We start from the raw sequence: 18,087 nt of genomic DNA on the forward strand, positions 1-18,087 counted from the left end.
CTGATTTTTTTCTTCCTCATCTTTTATCTCTTGGACTCACATTTTTTCTTCCCCCATCCATTAACTGATGCTGGTCTCAATGACTGTCTTTGGACTTCTCTGCTCTAGCCTGACAACTTCATGTAGTTCAACAGTTTTGATCACTACTTCTAACTGATTGCTTATCTGTGTCTACAAGCCCAGCTCCAGTACAAAATCCAAGCCTAGGTTTCCATCTGCCTGCTTAATATCTCCATTTCAAATTCTAAACAAGTACCTTAAATACTCAAAACTAATGCCTAGTCCCCTCCTCTCTAACCTTCTTCTCCTATCTTCCCATTTTCTTTAGTACTTCTACTTCTCTCTTAGCACTTTTCTTTTCAGGACGTAATGCCTCTTCTCTAAAGCCATCTCTCATTCCACCCCATCCCTGTCAAAGGAAAATTCTTTTTTCTAAACTCCAAGAGCATTTTATCAATGAAAAATTCTTTTTTCTAAACTTCAAGAGCATTTTATCAGTGCCCCTCATGTGGCACGGGGCATGACTTTGTGTTACGTTATCTGTACATATGAAATATTACACTGAAAACCCCTTGAAGACAATCTTATTTCATTTCTCTTTTTCTCACAATCAACATATGTCAATAAATAAACAAATGTTGCTAAATAGGTGGTAATTTATGCTGCTTAGGCTTCCAAGTTTACTATGTCCATACAAGCATATTCTTTATCAAACAAATGTTAAAAGATTAAGGAGAAGAATATCAAGACAACCAGATTTACAGGAAACAGATCTTTCCCCACAGATTAAATGATTTAATGGTTGGTTAAATGGTTAAATGGTTGCTTACAACATAATAAATCTCAAGAATTATTAGATGTGCCAACAACCACGGGGAAGGGAGGTACCGTTTCATTGTTTAAGATTTTCCAGGTCTATACCTTTAAATCTGGTTTTAAAAACTACCCCTGCAAGAACTACCAGAGCAGGCGAATAGTCATGACAAATTCTTAAATTTTCCTGGGCCTCTGAGGACTAAATGAGTGAATGCAAATTTTTTTAAAATTGTAAGTAATCCAACTAAACATACCTGAGGCCTACAGAAGTAAGAAAACCAGGGACAGGCTGGGCACGGTGGCTCACACCTGTAATCCCAGCACTTTGGAAGTCTGAGGCGGGTGGGTCACCTGAGGTCAGAGTTCAAGACCAGCCTGACCAACATGGTGAAACCCTGTCTCTACTAAAATTACAAAAATTAATTGGGCGTGGTGGTGGGTGCCTGTAATCCCAGCTACTCGGGAGGCTGAGGCAGGAGAATCCCTTGAACCTCGGGGGCGGAGGTTACAGTGAGCCGAGATCGCACCATTGCACTCCAGCCTGAGCGACAACAGCGAAACTCCATCTCAAAAAAAAAAAAAAAAGAAAAGAAAAAAAAAGAAAGCCAGGACATTCATTTTATAAACTGTAAGCAGAAAGGGTCTAATCCACCCTCTCTTTCAAAACCAAGTTTAAGATCAAAATGGAAAAGACTAACAATTCAAATATAAAGAAATAAATATTTTTTAAATGTTTATTTTCTTAAAGTTTGATTTAAAGGACTTCAAACATTCTGCTTTACAATTGCTTGTACTTAACTATTCTATTAATAAATTCTAAGTTAAAAAAAAAAAACATAAGTATGAATGTGCATTAAAAAGCAGAGGGAGCTTAAATCCGAATCTCTTCTAGGCTTCTGGTACTATAAAACTATGATACACCACTGACACCTTGTGGCCAAACACTCAAATTGTAGGAGCAGTATTTTGAATTCTGTGAAATGTCTTATCCACCTTAAAATGCTATTAATGACAGGAAAGAGATGGAGGCAAGACAAGATTATGTGTGCTACGTCCAATCTATATATCCAGTATTGAAAAGAAGAGAATATAAAATTGAGTGCACTGCACACAGAAGGGTATTATTCAATGAAAAATGAGAATTATGTATATACTAGAGAAAATTTCTTACTTTGCCTTACAATGAAAAATGGTTTGAAAGCCACTATTTGGTCCAAACATTTGAACTCCTGTACCTGAGCATCCAGTGTGTCATGGGGGGTAATGACACATGATTAATGATAGAAAGACACCCAATCTGAGCATATTTATTCAAACCACCTCAAAAAACTACATACAAAACAACTACAATGACTCAAGATGCATCTTAACAATAGAATTACTCAGAATCCAGGGAAATACTACTTTGAGAAGCAGGTTCAAAAATAACACTGAAAAAAGCAACAGAACATTACTGAACAAAAAAATACTCTGGTCATTAAGAATGGCCTTAAAATGCCAAGCTGTCATATAGAAGTAAAGGTTGAGTATCTCTTATTCAAAATGCTTGGGAGCAGAAGTGTTTTGGATTTTGAAATATTTGCATTATTCTTACCACTTCAGCATCCCTAATCTAAAACTCTGAAATGCTCCAAGAGTGTCATGTAGGTGCTCAAAAAATTTTGGATTTTGGAGCATTTCAGATTTTCAAATTAGGAATACTCCCCAAAATTCTAAAAAACTGGGGAAAAGGAAGTAGAATCAAAGAATCTCAGGAACAAAAGAAACTAGAAAACTTGGTAAAGCAAATTCTTTAAACCAAAAAGAGACTTTCCAAGAAAAGGCTTGTGTTAGAATTTTCACTCAAAAGTCTTCCATAATTCAAAATTCCAAAATATTTTAAAATATGGCATTGCATTAAGATAATAACCAGTGCAACAGAGCCTGATAAGTTTATGATATTTAAGCTTGCAGGCTTAAAAATATATTAATCACATTTCATGAGAAGCCATTTTTAGAACCTTGATTTGAGAAATAGCTATTATAAACAAGTAGGATGTCCCAGTGGGGTATTCTAACATGTTAAACTGGATCCTGGCAGCACTAATCCTCTTTCTATGAAACACTCAGTAAAGAGCCAATGTAAGATGATTTAGGTTTGCAATGATCTGTCCAAGCAGACACACCCAGAGAATCTCATACAAACATTCATACATTTGATTTGAAATTGCTACAAGCTTAATAAGAATTAAATATTATTTTATGGTGGAAAAGGTACACCAAAAATGTACCATGCTGACATAAAAATACGAACTTATTTTTATGTACTAAAATGCAAAGGCAACATTTAAATCAGGTAAAAAAAATCTTTTAGAGTTTTTAAATGCTGTTGGCATAGACTTCTGCTTCCAGAAAGATGAAATAGACACTTTTCTCTATTTCTCCCAGGAAGTTCAGCTAAAAATCCTGGACATTATATAAACAAACATAAGGCCCTGAGAAGCAAATAAAAGAAAGCAGACTGGCTAAGGACTTACGGATCCAAGAAATGGTACTCAGTTCCTTGGGTTTTCTTTTTGCCTTATATATCCCAGTCTAAGTGTTGGAAATGCCAATGGACACAGATCAAAAATACCCCAAGAATGCATTCTCAAGATGAAGAGGGGGCAAAGTGCATTCTGGTTTGCTTACAATGGCCAGTCCCAAAAATGAAGTGTTGCTCTCTCTTCCCCAAGAAAGGGAGAAAGAGATAATAAGATCTAAGAGCTGGAAGCCTCTGGAAAGATTCAGGGAGAGTTTCAGGGAATCTTGGAGAATTCACATATATTATCTCCAAATCTTAAAGCATTTAACAATATACATACACCTTAGTAACAGAAGGCATCAAATCTGAAATTATACTCTTTCTTAAGAACTCCAGGTTTTGTTGTATTACAATCAGGTTAAGCTATAGTGCTAAAAATTGCATTCTGGAGTAATAATGGATGTAATCTGGACTAATCTTACTACTGGGAAAATTAGAAAAACCAGAGTAATAATAATAATAATAAAACACTTTTTGAAAGCATCCAAGAGTAAAAAAAAAAAAACAAGAAAGAATTATGGGCCAAGACTGGAATAGAAGGAAACCCAGAACATCAAGCATGGCATTTGAAGCTGCTTTTCTTCTAGGACCATCTGTCTTTCCGGAAAAGGCAACTGATAGTGCTCAATCCCACTGATCATCAGGGAAATATAAATTAAAACCACAATGAGACTCTACTACACATACACCAAAATAGATTAAAAATGTAAATAGCTGGTATCAAATGTGGGTAAGGACGTGGAGCAATGTGAACTTTGATATACTACTGGTAGGAATGTAAACTGCTAAAACCACTTTGGAAAAACTGGTATCCACTAAAATTGAATGTATATATGCCCTATGACTCGGCGATTCTATTCATAGGTATATATATCCAGTAGAAATCTGTGCATATATTCACCGAAGACATAGATAAGAATGTTCATAGCAGCATTATTCACAGTAGTCAAAATCTGGAAGCAGTCTAAATGTCCACCAATAGTAGAATGGATACATTGTGTTATATTTATATAGGGAATTATATTCAGCATGAAAATGAATGAACTACAGCTTCATGCAATATGAATGAACTCCATAAATATAAAGTTGAGTGAAAGAAGCCAGACACAAAAGACATGATTCCATTTTAGGTTCAAAAACAGGAAAAACTTCCTATAGTCCTATTCAAAATAAGTATGGTGATTATGAAGATAGTAAATGGGGGTAATGACTGAGAAGGAAGACAAGGGGTTTGGAAATACTTTATTTCTTGACTTAGCTCAGGGATTGGTAAATTATAGCCATGGGTCAAATCTGACTTGCTGCCTGATTCTGTTAGGTCCACAAGCTAAAATTGGTCTTTAGTTGTTTTTTGGGTTTTTTTTTTCTTTTTTTGGGGGACGGGGTCTCACTCTGTCACCCAGGCTGGAGTGCAGTGGTGGATCCTGGCTCACTGCAACCTCTGCCTCTTGGATTCAAGCGATTTTCCTGCCTCAGCCTCCCGAGTAGCTGGGATTACAGGCACCTGCCACCATGCCTGGCTAATTTTGCATTTTTAGTAGAGACGGGGGTTTTACCATGTTAGTTAGCCAGGATGGTCTCGAACTCCCGACCTCAGATGACCCACCCACCTCGGCCTCCCAAAGTGTTGGGATTACAGGCGTGAGCCATGGCACAAGGCCCTGGTCTTTACATTTTTTAATAATTGGGAAAAAAATTTAATATTTCATGGCATGTGAAAATTATTTGTCCAGAAATAGAGCTTTATTGAAACACAGCCACACTCATTTGTTTACATATTGTCTAAGGTTACTTTTGTGCTACAGCTGCAAAGCTGAGTAGCTGCCACAGAGATTATATGAACTGCAAAGGCTAACATACTTACTATCTGACCCTTTGTTGAAAAAAATTGTCCACCCTCTCTCTTAGTTTGGGCTGCTATATTAAAGTACCATAAACTGGGTGGCTTACAAATTAACAGAAATTCATTTCTCATCATTCTGGAGGCTGGAAATCCAAAATCAGGGTGCCAGCATGGTCAGTTCTAGTGAGAGCTGTCTTCTAGGTTGCAGACTGCCTACTTCTCATTGTATCCTCACATGGCAGAAAGAGAGCTACGTAACTCTCTGAGGTCTCTTTTATGAGGTCACTAATCCCATTCATGAGGACTCCATCTCATGAATGGAGGATTCATTCCCTAATACTATCACATTGGGGATTAGGATTTCAACATATGAATATTAGGACACACAAATATTTGGTCCATACCACTCTAAGTAGTGATTATATGGGTATGTTTACTCTGTGATAATTTTGGGGGACCAGATATTTAAACTGTGATTTATACACTTACAATTCTTTGAAGTGTATATGCATACACAAAGTTTTTAAAAACTGTACCTAATACAAAGTTTTTAAAAACTTGTATTCTTAGGCCATTGGTTTTAAAAACAAAAGACCTGGAATGAAAGATATGTCTTACATAAAGTAAAGAAAGGAGAGAGGTCCTTACAGACATAACTCTTTGTACTTGTTCCTCCAGCCTCTTAGGTTTTTAAGTTTTGTTTTGGTGGGAGTTGTAAGAATTTTGATGGGCTTGATTTCAGATGCATGGGATGACTGAGGTCAGTTACATATCACTGCTAACTGCTTTCATTATTTATAATGGAAAAGACAACATTAACTGCTTTACAAAAAACAGAAAAATCTTTTAGTGGCAAAGGATTATTCATTGTATAGAAATAATTGTAACTAAAATCTGCAAAGCATTGCTCCTAAAGCAGCAGTCCCCAACCTTTTTGGCACCCGGGACCGGTTTCATGGAAGACAATTTTTCCACTGATCAGGGTGGGGGATATGATTTCGGGATGAAACTGTTCCACCTCAGATCATCAGGCATTAGTTAGATTCTCATAAGGAGAATGTAACCTAGATCCCTCACATGCACAGTTCACAACAGGGTTCACATTCGTATGAGAATCTAATGCTGCCACTGATCTGACAAGAGGCAGAGCTCAGGCCATAATGCTCCCTCCCTGGGCAGCCCTCTTCCTAGCAGGCCATGGACTGATACAGGTCTGCAGCCCAGGGGATGGGGACCCTTGTTCTAAAGGACATCCACCTAAACAGGGATCCTCAACCAACAGATGGGTATCAGAATCACCTGAAAGGCATTTTCAAACTCATTTTCAAGGCTGTAGTGAACTACTACTATTACTGGAAATGTAACAGAGGGGTTCTGGGATAACAAAGGTGAAGAACCACTGGTTTATATTACAGAAACAGCTATGATATAGTTATGTTTACTATATGATTCTTACAACTGATAACTCTGTTAATATAGTAAGACAGGTGGAGGAAGCTTGTGGTTTCAGACATTTGAAATTTAAAGTAACAATACACAGTAGAAAGCCCATACCTCTCCATTTTCAAATGTTATTTCTCGGACAAGAGGAACACATTTATCTTGAATCCAATTGTAAGTCACATCAAAATTTGTCATAGCTCCCAAGTACACCATATCCGGAGCAGAATGCTATTACAAAACAGAAAAAAAAAAATTAAATCTAACCTGTGCTGGCAAAAGTATATTCTCATTTTTTTTTCTTTATTTTTTTTAAAGCAAGGTCTCACTCTGCCACCCAGGCTGGAGTACAGTGACAGGATCATGGCTCACTGCAGCCTTGACCTCCTGGGCTCAAGCAATTCTCCTACCTCAGCCTCCAGAGTGGCTGGGACTACAGGTGCATGCCACCACGCCAAGCTAATTATTTTATTTTATGCAGAGATGGGGTCTTGTTATGTTGCCCAGGCTAAAAAGTACATTCTTATATCCATCCATGAACCCAGAAAATCTACTGGTGATACAAAAGAAACATAAATCATGGAACTTCCAAGAAAGAGGGCCACGGGTGGTAAAAAGCAGATAATTCTGTGATTACCAGGGAGCTAATAATCTAACCTGTGACACCCAAGCCTATTGCTTTTTCTTGGATTTAGGTCAATTAACTCTTTATCAGTATCTTCACCAAAGGCAGGAAGCCATTGTGAAAAGAATTCTCCAAATGAATTAATTTAGCTATTCCTAAGAGCTGAAAATTTTAGAAATTTCTTCTTTTAGAAGAAAATATGGATAGTGAAAAGGCCTTGAAAAATACAAGATGCTATATGGATGTAAGGCAAGACTATTTCTTTTATTACCTACATATCTGTTTCCACATTAACTCAAAATCAATTATCTATGAAATCTCTAAAATGACGATAAAAATAATAGCTAATATTAATCAATAAACTTACTGTGTCTAGGCATGGTTGTGAACATTTTATATGTGTTGATTCATTTAATCCTCCCAACATCCCAATAAAGCAAGTACTGTTTTTATCATCCCGTTTTTACTAATTAAGAAACTGAAGCACGGGGAAGTGAAGACACTTTCCCAGAGTAACATACTAAGAAGGTGGCACATTTGATATTCAAACCCAGTCTGATACCACCAGAGCCCATGCTGTGAACAACCACACTACCACTGAGAGATAGGTACTGGATTCTGATAATCTAGAGATGATGATACTAAGTAAGCTACTCAAAGAAATGCACTTGCAAAAAATATAAGCAAACACCTATGTGAATTCAAAATAGAATATGAACTTTCTAAGCAAGAAATTCATTTATCTGACTGCATAAAAATTAAAAATCCCAGTGTCAAAACACTGTAAACAACATTAAAATGAAAACTATAAATTGAAAAAATATCCATAAATTTCATTTTTTTTTTGTATGTAAAAAAAATTGCAATGGCAGACCTTTGGTGAATTTGGGATAACACGTGCTACAATTTTTGCCTCTTAGTTATGGCTACCATCACCTGGTAGGGCCTAAGCAGCTACTTAAAACTTCTTACCCCACAGGTTAAAAACAACCTAGCTGCTCCTTATTATCTGGCAGGTACCGAGTAAATTTATACCCCAGAAGATTTGGGAGTTTGGCTAGTACAATATGGGTAGAAGTGACAATCATGGACAACTGGAGCATTTTAAAAATCTGGCTCCCAGACTGAATGCCAGAGAGACAGAAAAGGCCTGAGAGTCAGGGGATCCCTAATGCCAGCTCTGCTACTCTAATGCCTGTGTGACTTTAGGCTTCTGTGGTCCCATCTTCATTTTGAAGGGTTTAGATCAGCACAAGATGATGCTTCAAACTTCCTTTCAATTCTAAAGTTCTATTATTCTATGAACATTAACACATATAAAACTACATCTTATGCATGTATTTAAATTATATCTTATCATACAACATTAAGAAATAGCAACTTACCCCTGGTGGTTTGTAGATTATGTTGTCTCCACTATATCTTTCTGGTTTTGAAACATCCCTATAGGAAGGGAGAAATAGTAATAAACCTGAATGTCAGAATTTTGCAATGTAGGAATTAGACTTTGAAATATATACTTATCCATCATCTTCCCTATTATAAGACTATGTAATACAAAGAAAAGCATACATTTAAAGAAAACTTTTAATATGAGGCAGACTTTTTACAGGAAAATTTTAGTTAGTTGTTTTTGTGTTTTGTATAAGTTTAGATTGGGAGTTTTAGCACTAAAAGGTTGTTTTTGACCCCAGACTGTTTTCTGGCAACTAGGGATCAAGGTCATTGGTTTGGTCACATGGACTAATTAAAAAAAAAAACAAAAATGAAATAACCCACATCACTAAAATATAGTTCCATAAATAAGTAATTTTTTGTTTATTTGTCTATTGTTGTTTCCTGAACCTAGTACAGTATCTGGCACATAGAATTTGCTTAATAAACATTTGTAGAGTACTACAACAAATTATTTTTGTAATCAATTTTTAGATTAATTGAACACTGATTTATCTCTAGTTTCTAACTAGAGTAGTCCAGGAGATAGAGGCAAGGGGTGCTAACCTAGATTGATAACAGTGGGAACAGAAAAAAAATGTGTTCCATTAATTAATTAATTCAATAACTATTTACTATGTGCTTCCTTTGTACCAGCTATGGTCTTGGCATTAGATAAACGGGAGTGAACAAAACTATCAAAACTCTCCCTCTCATGGAGTTTACATTTTGGTGAGTAGAGACAGACTAACAAGTAGATATATTTATCTTTGGTGGTTACAAAAAAATACTATGAAGAAAATAAGTGGAATAAGTAAAGAATGACAAATTAAATAACGGTAGTGCTACTTTATATAAAGTTATCAGGCTATTCTGATGAGATGACATCTGGGAGAAGCACTTCCAGATACAGGCTCTGCTGCAGAACTGTGCTTGCAGCATTTAATGAATATGGATTGGGCACAGTGGCTCATGCCTATAATCCCGGCACTTTTGGAGGCAGAGGTGGGAGTATCATTTGAGGCCAGGAGTTCAAGACCATCCTGGGCAACATGGTGAGACCTCAATTGCTTAAAAAACAAAAAACAAAAAACTGATAATGCGCACAATAAAACATACAAACAAAATCTTACAAAAGCATTAAAGCAAGGACAAACAATAAAGGTAAAAAAGTGGAGAGGATATATTGTGCCAGACATCCAGGCTCCATTCAAGATAGCTACTACAGTTGAGCCTAACAGTCTTGAGCCAATGAAAAGAGAAATAATACTGCATGGAAGTCAAAGGATGGTTGAGATAACCTCCAATGAGGAGAGAGGGCAAGAACAGAACCACAAAAATGATTCCATCTTGAGAAAAAGAAAAAAAAAAGGAGATAAAGTCACAGAATTCAGAAAGGTAGGGAGCAAACCAGGGGGATTCAATGTAAGTGTTGACACAGCAAAAAAAGAAAAAGGTAGTTGAACATCACACCCTTCAGAGGAATTGAAAAGGTGTAAGATGTTTAAAAGGCCACTCGATTTGGTAATTAAGAAGTCATTTTGTGACTGTGTAGAGACAAGTTTCATTAGAGCAATGGAGGTGAAAGCTTCCAAAAGGTTAAGTTTTTTACTGGTTAGAATTTAAGAAAATCAAGGTAGCCAGGCATAAACTAATCTTTGAAAAAAATAAAAATAAAAAGGTGAAATTATCGCTTAAGAGAAGAGGCAGGTCAGGAAAGAAAGAAGCATGTTTTCAGAAAAGGAAAGCAGTTCTTGAAAAGGGTCAGGTTGAAAACACAAGCAGGAACAACTGATGGATCAAAGCCCCAGAGGAGTTTGAAAGGACACCAGTTACAAGGACACCAGTGAAGAGGTTAGCCTTAGAAAGAATTGTTCCTCTGAGACAGGGAAGATCTATAAGAAAAGGTGGTGGAGAGATGGAGATGAATGAAGACGATAAAACTCATGCTTCTTAACAAGAAAGACAGTGTGTTGTTTCACTGTGGTAACCCCACAGATTAGCATTTTGTCTGACATAGGGTAAGAGTTAGTAAATGAGTTGAATAAAAGCATGAATTAGTTAATTGTTAACTTGTCCATTTTTTCCCTCTTGCCCACATTCTGAAATAGATAACACTACAGAAATAAAAACAGACTTTTAAAACCTTAAAAAGAATTCAGAGACAGGTATAAAGACTGTTTAGTGATTTTAAAAGGATTGAGATCATTTTTGGAGAGATCATCTTCAGAAAATGACCAAATACAACAGGAATTTAACATGGCAGCCAACCAACCCACTAACACACTTTTAAATAAGATACTTACCCAAATGCAGAAAGAAAGGCACAGTCATCATGCAAAATATTCGCTACTCGTTCAAAAACTCTATAGTTGTCCGAGTCCTTTTGTTCAAAATATCCAATGATATTTCTTTTGCTGCGCTGTAAAATAAAGTATGTAATTATTTTGCAAACATACAGTTTTATAAACATGTTATTTCATTTACCCCTTATCTTAGTACCTAAACAAGTCCAGTTATTGTTCAAATGAAGTATGACTATAAATGCATATTTAGTTTTTAACACCTAGTCCAAAACTATTGAAGATTACATTGGGTTGAAAACAATCTTAACTATAATAAATATAATCATAAACATTTCCTTCTAGCATTCAAAATTTTTAAGAAATAGATAACTATTTGATCAGTGACAATCTTAAGTAAGGGGACTAATTCTAAAATGTGTTAAAACAATATATCAATCATAACTTGGGACTGTTGGAGAGACTCCTCCATGGCTCTCTCCCACTCCTACCCATCTTACTGGGTACACCAAAAAATGCGAGACCCTGACTATTCTTTATCCAGGCCATTTCTCAGAGTTGTGCTTGTAGCGAGCAACAATGAAATATGAGGTAATGCCTCTAGCCAGGACAAACAGCAGGGTTACTGCTTGCTCTGAAATAGTGAGTTCCCCAAGCCCAGTGTCCCTCTCCTGTGACATAACCCACTGCATGTGCAGGTATCCATCTGGGGAGCCCTCTGTATTACCTCCATAGGATTTGGAGGGCAAGGAAACAAATGCAAACATGCTCACACTACTTGCTGTGATGTGAGCAATAAAGTCCTTTGTCTCTGACCCAGCAGTCTTGTGTCTTCTAAAAGAATCCATGAAATGGTCATTGGTTAGCTTAGCTTGCAAGTATGGTAAAATCAAATCTCAAACCTGACAGTAATGATTGGTGATTGTGATAAAGCCCAAACTCAATTGTTTTTGCTTTTGTTGTTTGTTACTTTAAAACACTACCTAGTGTACAAAGAAAGGGGTGTGCTAAACTTATTATTAAAAGAGGCTATTTAAGAGGACATTAAAACTCATAAAAAGAGCTCATACAAGAGTAATTAGAACAGACACCCTGAAGCGCTCCACAAGAAAAATACAGAAACTCTGGTTGTATATACTTGACTTTAACTTCCATTTCTTTATAATTGAGGCTTTCCTTTGTGCTCAATTAATTCAAATTAGTACAGCTTTACTGTATGCTATATCTTTTATCCAGAAGTTCAGTATAACATAAGCATTTCCCTTGAGATTAATTCAAAAAAATTCAACTCATTAAGTATACGTATGTCAAATCCACTGCAATAGACTATAGGAGAATGTCCAGATTTTTTGTTTGCATTAGAATTTGTGTAATTAATCAGGGAATGTTTATTTAATCTAGCAAAAGTTACAACTTACATCAAGAGTGGTGATTTCTGCTAAGTCCCGAATTTCTTGAATGGGGTCACTTTTTTGTTGCCTGATGTAATCTGCCAATGCTTTCACTGATCGCTGACCCCTGTATTCTCTCTTCATCATCATCCCATTACGAAACAATTTGAGGGTTGGGTATTTGCTTATCCTGTATCTCTGGGCTATGTCAGCTAAAAGAATGAAAAAAAATTATTTACCCTCATATGTAGTCAGGGTGAGCCCGTTTGCCTAATGGTCAAAAATCTTACAATTGCTTAGTGAGAACTTTTTGGTTCAAGTCGTTCTTTTTCAGTGAGAGAGAAAAAAATAATAATAATCAGGACTTGAGTTTACATTATTTAAGAGACCAGGTTCTGGACTGGGTTTAAATCCTAATTTGCGACTTACTGGCCATGTGAACTGGTAAACTGCATAAACTCTCCATGCCTTAGTTCTCATCTATTATATAAGGATAATCATTTCTACCACATAAGATTGTCTTAAGCATCAAATTAAATAATACAACAGATGCCACAGTAAGCATGGCACATTAATAATGACTATAAAAAACTGCAATAATGCCTTATGGGGTTCGACAGACATTAAAATACCTGACAGCAGCATATAAGCTGGGGAGGGGAGGTAAGCAGAAGGTAAGTTATGCTAAATATTCTAAAGTCTTTGCATGGTCCAGGAAGAGGCAAAAGTACTTGCAATATTGTGTTCAGTCGAGGTTGTACTTTATTCTCTCTAGCATAGGCAATCAAAAATACTAAAAATATATTAGAGGTTAAAATGGAATATGAGCTCTCAGAAGGTACTTTATTCTCTCTAGCACAGGCAATCAAAAATACTAAAAATATATTAGAGGTTAAAATGGAATATGAGCTCTCAGAAGGGGGGCTGGAGAAAAGATTATATAACACTTTGGCAAACTAAGTAACTAAGATTATATAGCACTTTGGCAAATTCCATGTGGATTTATAAAGTAGAAATCATGATTGATTACTAAAATGCTTTAAACAGAAGACAAATATGAATAAACAACAGGAACAACTGGTCATACTGAGATTGAGAAGAATGCTTTATTCATCAAATCACAGAAATCTGAAGACATTTTAATTTATACATAATTAACATAGAAAATAATCTGTCTGCTTTAGGAGTTGGTACTTCCTTGAAGCAGATGAATAATAGATACATATCAACTATATGTCCCTTTTCAACCTGATAAATTACAAGGAGAGACTATATCTTTAGGGTGCTATAAAGATGATGGGTCCTAGTACCTGAGCAAGGATTTAATGAGATTAAATTGGTACTACAAATTGAGAAATGAGAGAGTGGTACCATAAACAAGCAGAAGTCTTTTAAATAAAATAAAGACACCTGTAATAAAGCAAAAGCCACAAAGACTTGAGCTTATCCTATTTACAATGATAAATAACCTGAGAAATCATAAAAAAAAATAAGAAACTTCGATTTCTTTTTTTTTTGAAGACAGGGTCTTGCTCTGTCACCCAGGCTGGAGTACAGTGGCACGATCACAGCTCACCGTGGCCTTAATTTCCTATACTTAAGAATACTCCCACTTCAGCCTCCAGAGTAGCTGGGACAACAGGTGTGTGCCACCATGCCTGGCTAATCTTCTTAAATTTTTTTAATTTTTAATTATTTTTTGTAGAGATGAGGTCTCACTATGTTGCCCAGGTCAGTCTTGAACTCCTGACCTCAAGCAATCCTCACGCCTCAGCCTCCCAAAGCTGGGATTACAGTTGTGAGCCACTGTGCCTAGCCATAAAATGAATTTTTGCATGATGTATAAACAAAAAGTTTTAAAAAATTAGATCAAATAGTTCTAATGGCCTACACTACAGTGTTGTAGTCTTGAGAATGGAAAATGCCTTTTTAAAAGTTACTATTTTGGCCAGGCCCAGGGGCTCATGCCTGTAATCCCAGCACTTTGGGAGGCTGAGGCAGGTGGATCACTTGAGGTCAGGAGTTTGAGACCAGCCTGGCCAACATGGCAAGACCTTGTCTCTACTAAAAATACAAAAATTAACCAGGCATGGTGGTGCACGCCTGTAATCCCAGCTATCCAGTGGCTGAGGCACGAGAATCTCCTGAACCTGGGAGGAGGAGGTTGCAGTGAACCAAAATCGTGCCAGTGCACTCCAGACTGGGTGACACAGTGAAACCCTGACTCAACAACAACAACAACAACAACAACAACAACAACAAAAAAAGTTACTATTTCTCCAAATGTCCATCAATAGGAGACTGGCTGAATAAAGTATGGTACCCATATAATGAAGTACTAGGCTGTAATATAAAGAAATAAAAAAGATCTCTGTTTGCTGCTAAGGAGCAATCTTCAAGATAAGTTAAAAAAAAAAAAAAAAAGCCAGGTGCAGAAGAGTGTGTACAGGTCAAATATTCTGTATAAGAAATAGGGAGAAGAAACTTGGGGAAGAAATATAAATACGTATGTATATACATGCACACATATTTACATGTCTATATATGCTTGCTTATATAGTTGTCTCTCCTCTACCCACAAAAAAAAACACCAATGAGAGAAAATGGAGAGGTCAGGGATGAATTCCCTGACTATACTTTGGTTTTATAGTTTTGACTTTGGAACCATGGAGATGTTTAACATTAAAACAAAATTAAATTTAAAAAAAATTTAATACTGGCATTGTTATTTTGAAATTAAATACATACACATATATTACAGATAAAGTGCATGAGTAATCATGCTAATGCCATTAAGAATCAAGATTTTTAGCATAAGGAAAAAATATATAAAACTGAGTAATTAAGTAAAAACCCTATAATTTGAATTGGAAGTACTGGTATGACCTCATGTTGTTCTCTTTCAAAAAATATACTTCTAAGCTCCTTCCACTGATAGCTATTATCAGTAAGTTAATTCCAATAAGTTTGATGATTCACATAATTCCCATGAAAATGTAACTAATCAAAACTGACACTAGAAGAACTAGAAGATATAAATGGTCCTAAAATTATTGCCAGGTACCGTGACACATGCCCATAGCCCTGGCTATGATAAGATTGAGGCAGGAGGTTTGCTTGAGCCCAGGAGTTCAAGACTAGACTGGGAAACATAGCAAGACCCCATCTCAAAAAAGAATCCTACAATTATTAAAGCACCCAAATCTAATTCAAAGCCTTTCCACTAAGAAAACTCCATTCCCACACATCTTCACCAGTAAATTCTATCAAACATTTAAGGAAGCCAATAATGGCAATTTTACACAAACTATTCCAGAAAATACAAAAACAGGGAACACTTCCCAACTAGTTTTTGAGGTCAACGTAATCTTCATGGGAATCCTGACAAGAAAATTATGAGAAAAAAAAAGTATTTGTTAATCTTACTCAAGAATATGGATGCAAAACTTGAATAGAAATATTAACAAACTTAGCACTACATACAAAGGATAATACATCACAATAAAGCTGGATTTAGTCTAGCACTTCAGTTTAAATATTTGAAAACCAACTAATGTACATCACAACACTGACAGAATGAAAGAGACAAATTTTGTTATCTCTCAAAAGCAGAAAAACATTTGATAAAAATCTATATCCATTCATGCTTAAACACTCTTAGCAAACTAGGAAGAGAACTTCTTAATTGAAAAAAAGGATATTTAAATAAAGAACTGACTGCTGACATACTAAAAGCTAATATACCAAACAACTGAATGGTGATATACTAAAAGCTTTCATGCTGAGATCAAAAAAGAAAAAAGATGCCTGCTATCACTTCTATATAACACTGATTTGGAGTTCTTGGTCAAAATAATAATAATAAAAAAAGACTGTAAAGGAAGAAATGTCATTATTTGCAGATGTTTTTATTGAGTTCACAGAAAATCCAAAAGGGAATCTACAAATGGATTTCCATTTTCAAGCAGGGTGTAGTGGGTAGCAAAAATGTGTTGGTCCTACTGCAACAACTAGAAAAAACTTTATCATATTTTTAAGATATCAGAAATCATGAAAACAATAAAGACTAAAGGAACTGACATTCCAGGAAGGGAAGAACCATTCCTAAGGTAAGCAAAGATCACTAGCCATTTTCTTTCCTATAGGTTTCCTGTGTAATTTGTTTTGGAAATTAAGTCTGCAGTTGCAGATTTAGGGCTGAGAATTATACCTGCATAGGCAAGAGAAATGTCTCCAGAGGACATCTGCTGAGTGCTGGGGTGATATACAAACCTGGGGAGTTGGGTCACAAAGATGAAAAATCTCCTATGGCCTCCTGGTACTTAGGAGACAACGTCTACTTTGGAAAGGACCTGCAACCCTGTATCAAGACCACATGCAGCCAAGACATTTGCCAGATTTTGAAGCCACAAAGACTAGGAAGCATCTAGACATTAAAAGAAAAACATGAATTTTTAAGACAGACAGGAAGAAAGGTACTTGTGACATGTACTACAGACAACTGATTAATATTCAGAATATAAAAAGAATGAACTAAAAAAAGCCTACCAAAAAGATAAGTGAGTTAAAGCTATCAGTTTATGAAAGAAACACAGATTGCCAATAAACTATTACATGTGTTCAGTTGTAATCAGAAAGTTACAAATTAAAACTCCCAGATAACATTTTGTCTTTCATACTGGCAAAAAATCAATAATAATAAAAATGTTTTAAACTAAAATTCAATAATATGAAACCCTGTGAAAGTAAAATGTTCCTAGTAGGTTTCATTTAGGTCCAATATTCAATGTTAATAAAGGTAAACTAGCCTAGCTGGTGCCTACTTTGTCAACAAGAAATCAAGGAATCTTTTTTAATACCCTAAGACTTTTTAATACCCAAAGGATCTGGCAGAGAGGATATGAGATGGACTCAGAAGCAAAGAAACTAGTCTAATAGAAAACATATATTTTCCATCTGTGTCCTAAGTATCAGTATGAAAATGGACAGCAAGATGCACTACAGGAGACAATACAATGCTTTCAACTTTCTAAACTTGATGAATTAGTGGGCACAATGAGAAAGTAGTATGCTAACAGCAAGTATGCATAAACCAGCAGTAGAATAAATAAGGTTAGAGACGGACTCTAGAGGGTCTTAAGCACTAAGCTGATGGAGTTTGAATTTTATCCTGTTTGTGATAAGCAGCCACTGAGCTGTAGAGCTGGGCTTTCAAAAAATTCACCTGGCAGTAGTAGAGAACCAGGGAGACTAGTAAGGAAGCTGCTGTAATAGTTGTGGCAAAAATCACAAAAGTCTATTAACAAACATTACAATCTTTAGGTTGCTTTAAAATTCTGGTTATAGAGAGAAAAAGATTTAAAATATTTGAAAACTATTAGGGGATTAGATATTCATTTGCTTCATTCTCAAACAATATCCTGGCAGCAGGTATGCTGCATAATGCAGTGGCGTTTAATTATTAAGAAGCAAAAACCGTAAAATTACATTGATCAATAATCTCAGACATAATGCTTTTTTTTTTTTTTTTTTTACAAGCTTTGGCCAAAAGTGATTTTAAGATAATTAGAATGTGACACTTTGACAATATAACAAAAAATGACTTAAGGGGTATAATAAATGGGTTTTTAAAATTAACTGGATAGATCAAACGTTAAAATGGATGTCAGAGG

The 18,087-nt window shown here is 35.8% G+C and overlaps 1 protein-coding gene across 3 annotated transcripts in view; it reads right to left on the bottom strand.

Moving 5' to 3' along the window:
- ERP44 (endoplasmic reticulum protein 44) overlaps nt 1–18,087 on the bottom strand; it is a 114,164-nt gene that overhangs the window by 26,815 nt on the left and 69,262 nt on the right. For all 3 annotated transcript variants that reach the window (XR_010136443.1, XR_010136442.1, XM_002820045.6), the window contains exons 5-8: nt 12,443–12,627; nt 11,028–11,143; nt 8,673–8,730; nt 6,777–6,893 (exon numbers count right to left, since the gene is read on the bottom strand). Coding sequence is in view for 1 of the 3 variants with exons in the window: in XM_002820045.6 (XP_002820091.2) it covers nt 6,777–6,893; nt 8,673–8,730; nt 11,028–11,143; nt 12,443–12,627 (476 nt within the window). In the remaining 2 variants the exon portion in view is untranslated. The remainder of the gene's footprint in view (nt 1–6,776; nt 6,894–8,672; nt 8,731–11,027; nt 11,144–12,442; nt 12,628–18,087) is intronic.

This window comes from Pongo abelii, chromosome 13, assembly GCF_028885655.2.
Source record: "Pongo abelii isolate AG06213 chromosome 13, NHGRI_mPonAbe1-v2.0_pri, whole genome shotgun sequence".
Lineage (NCBI taxonomy): Eukaryota > Metazoa > Chordata > Mammalia > Primates > Hominidae > Pongo > Pongo abelii.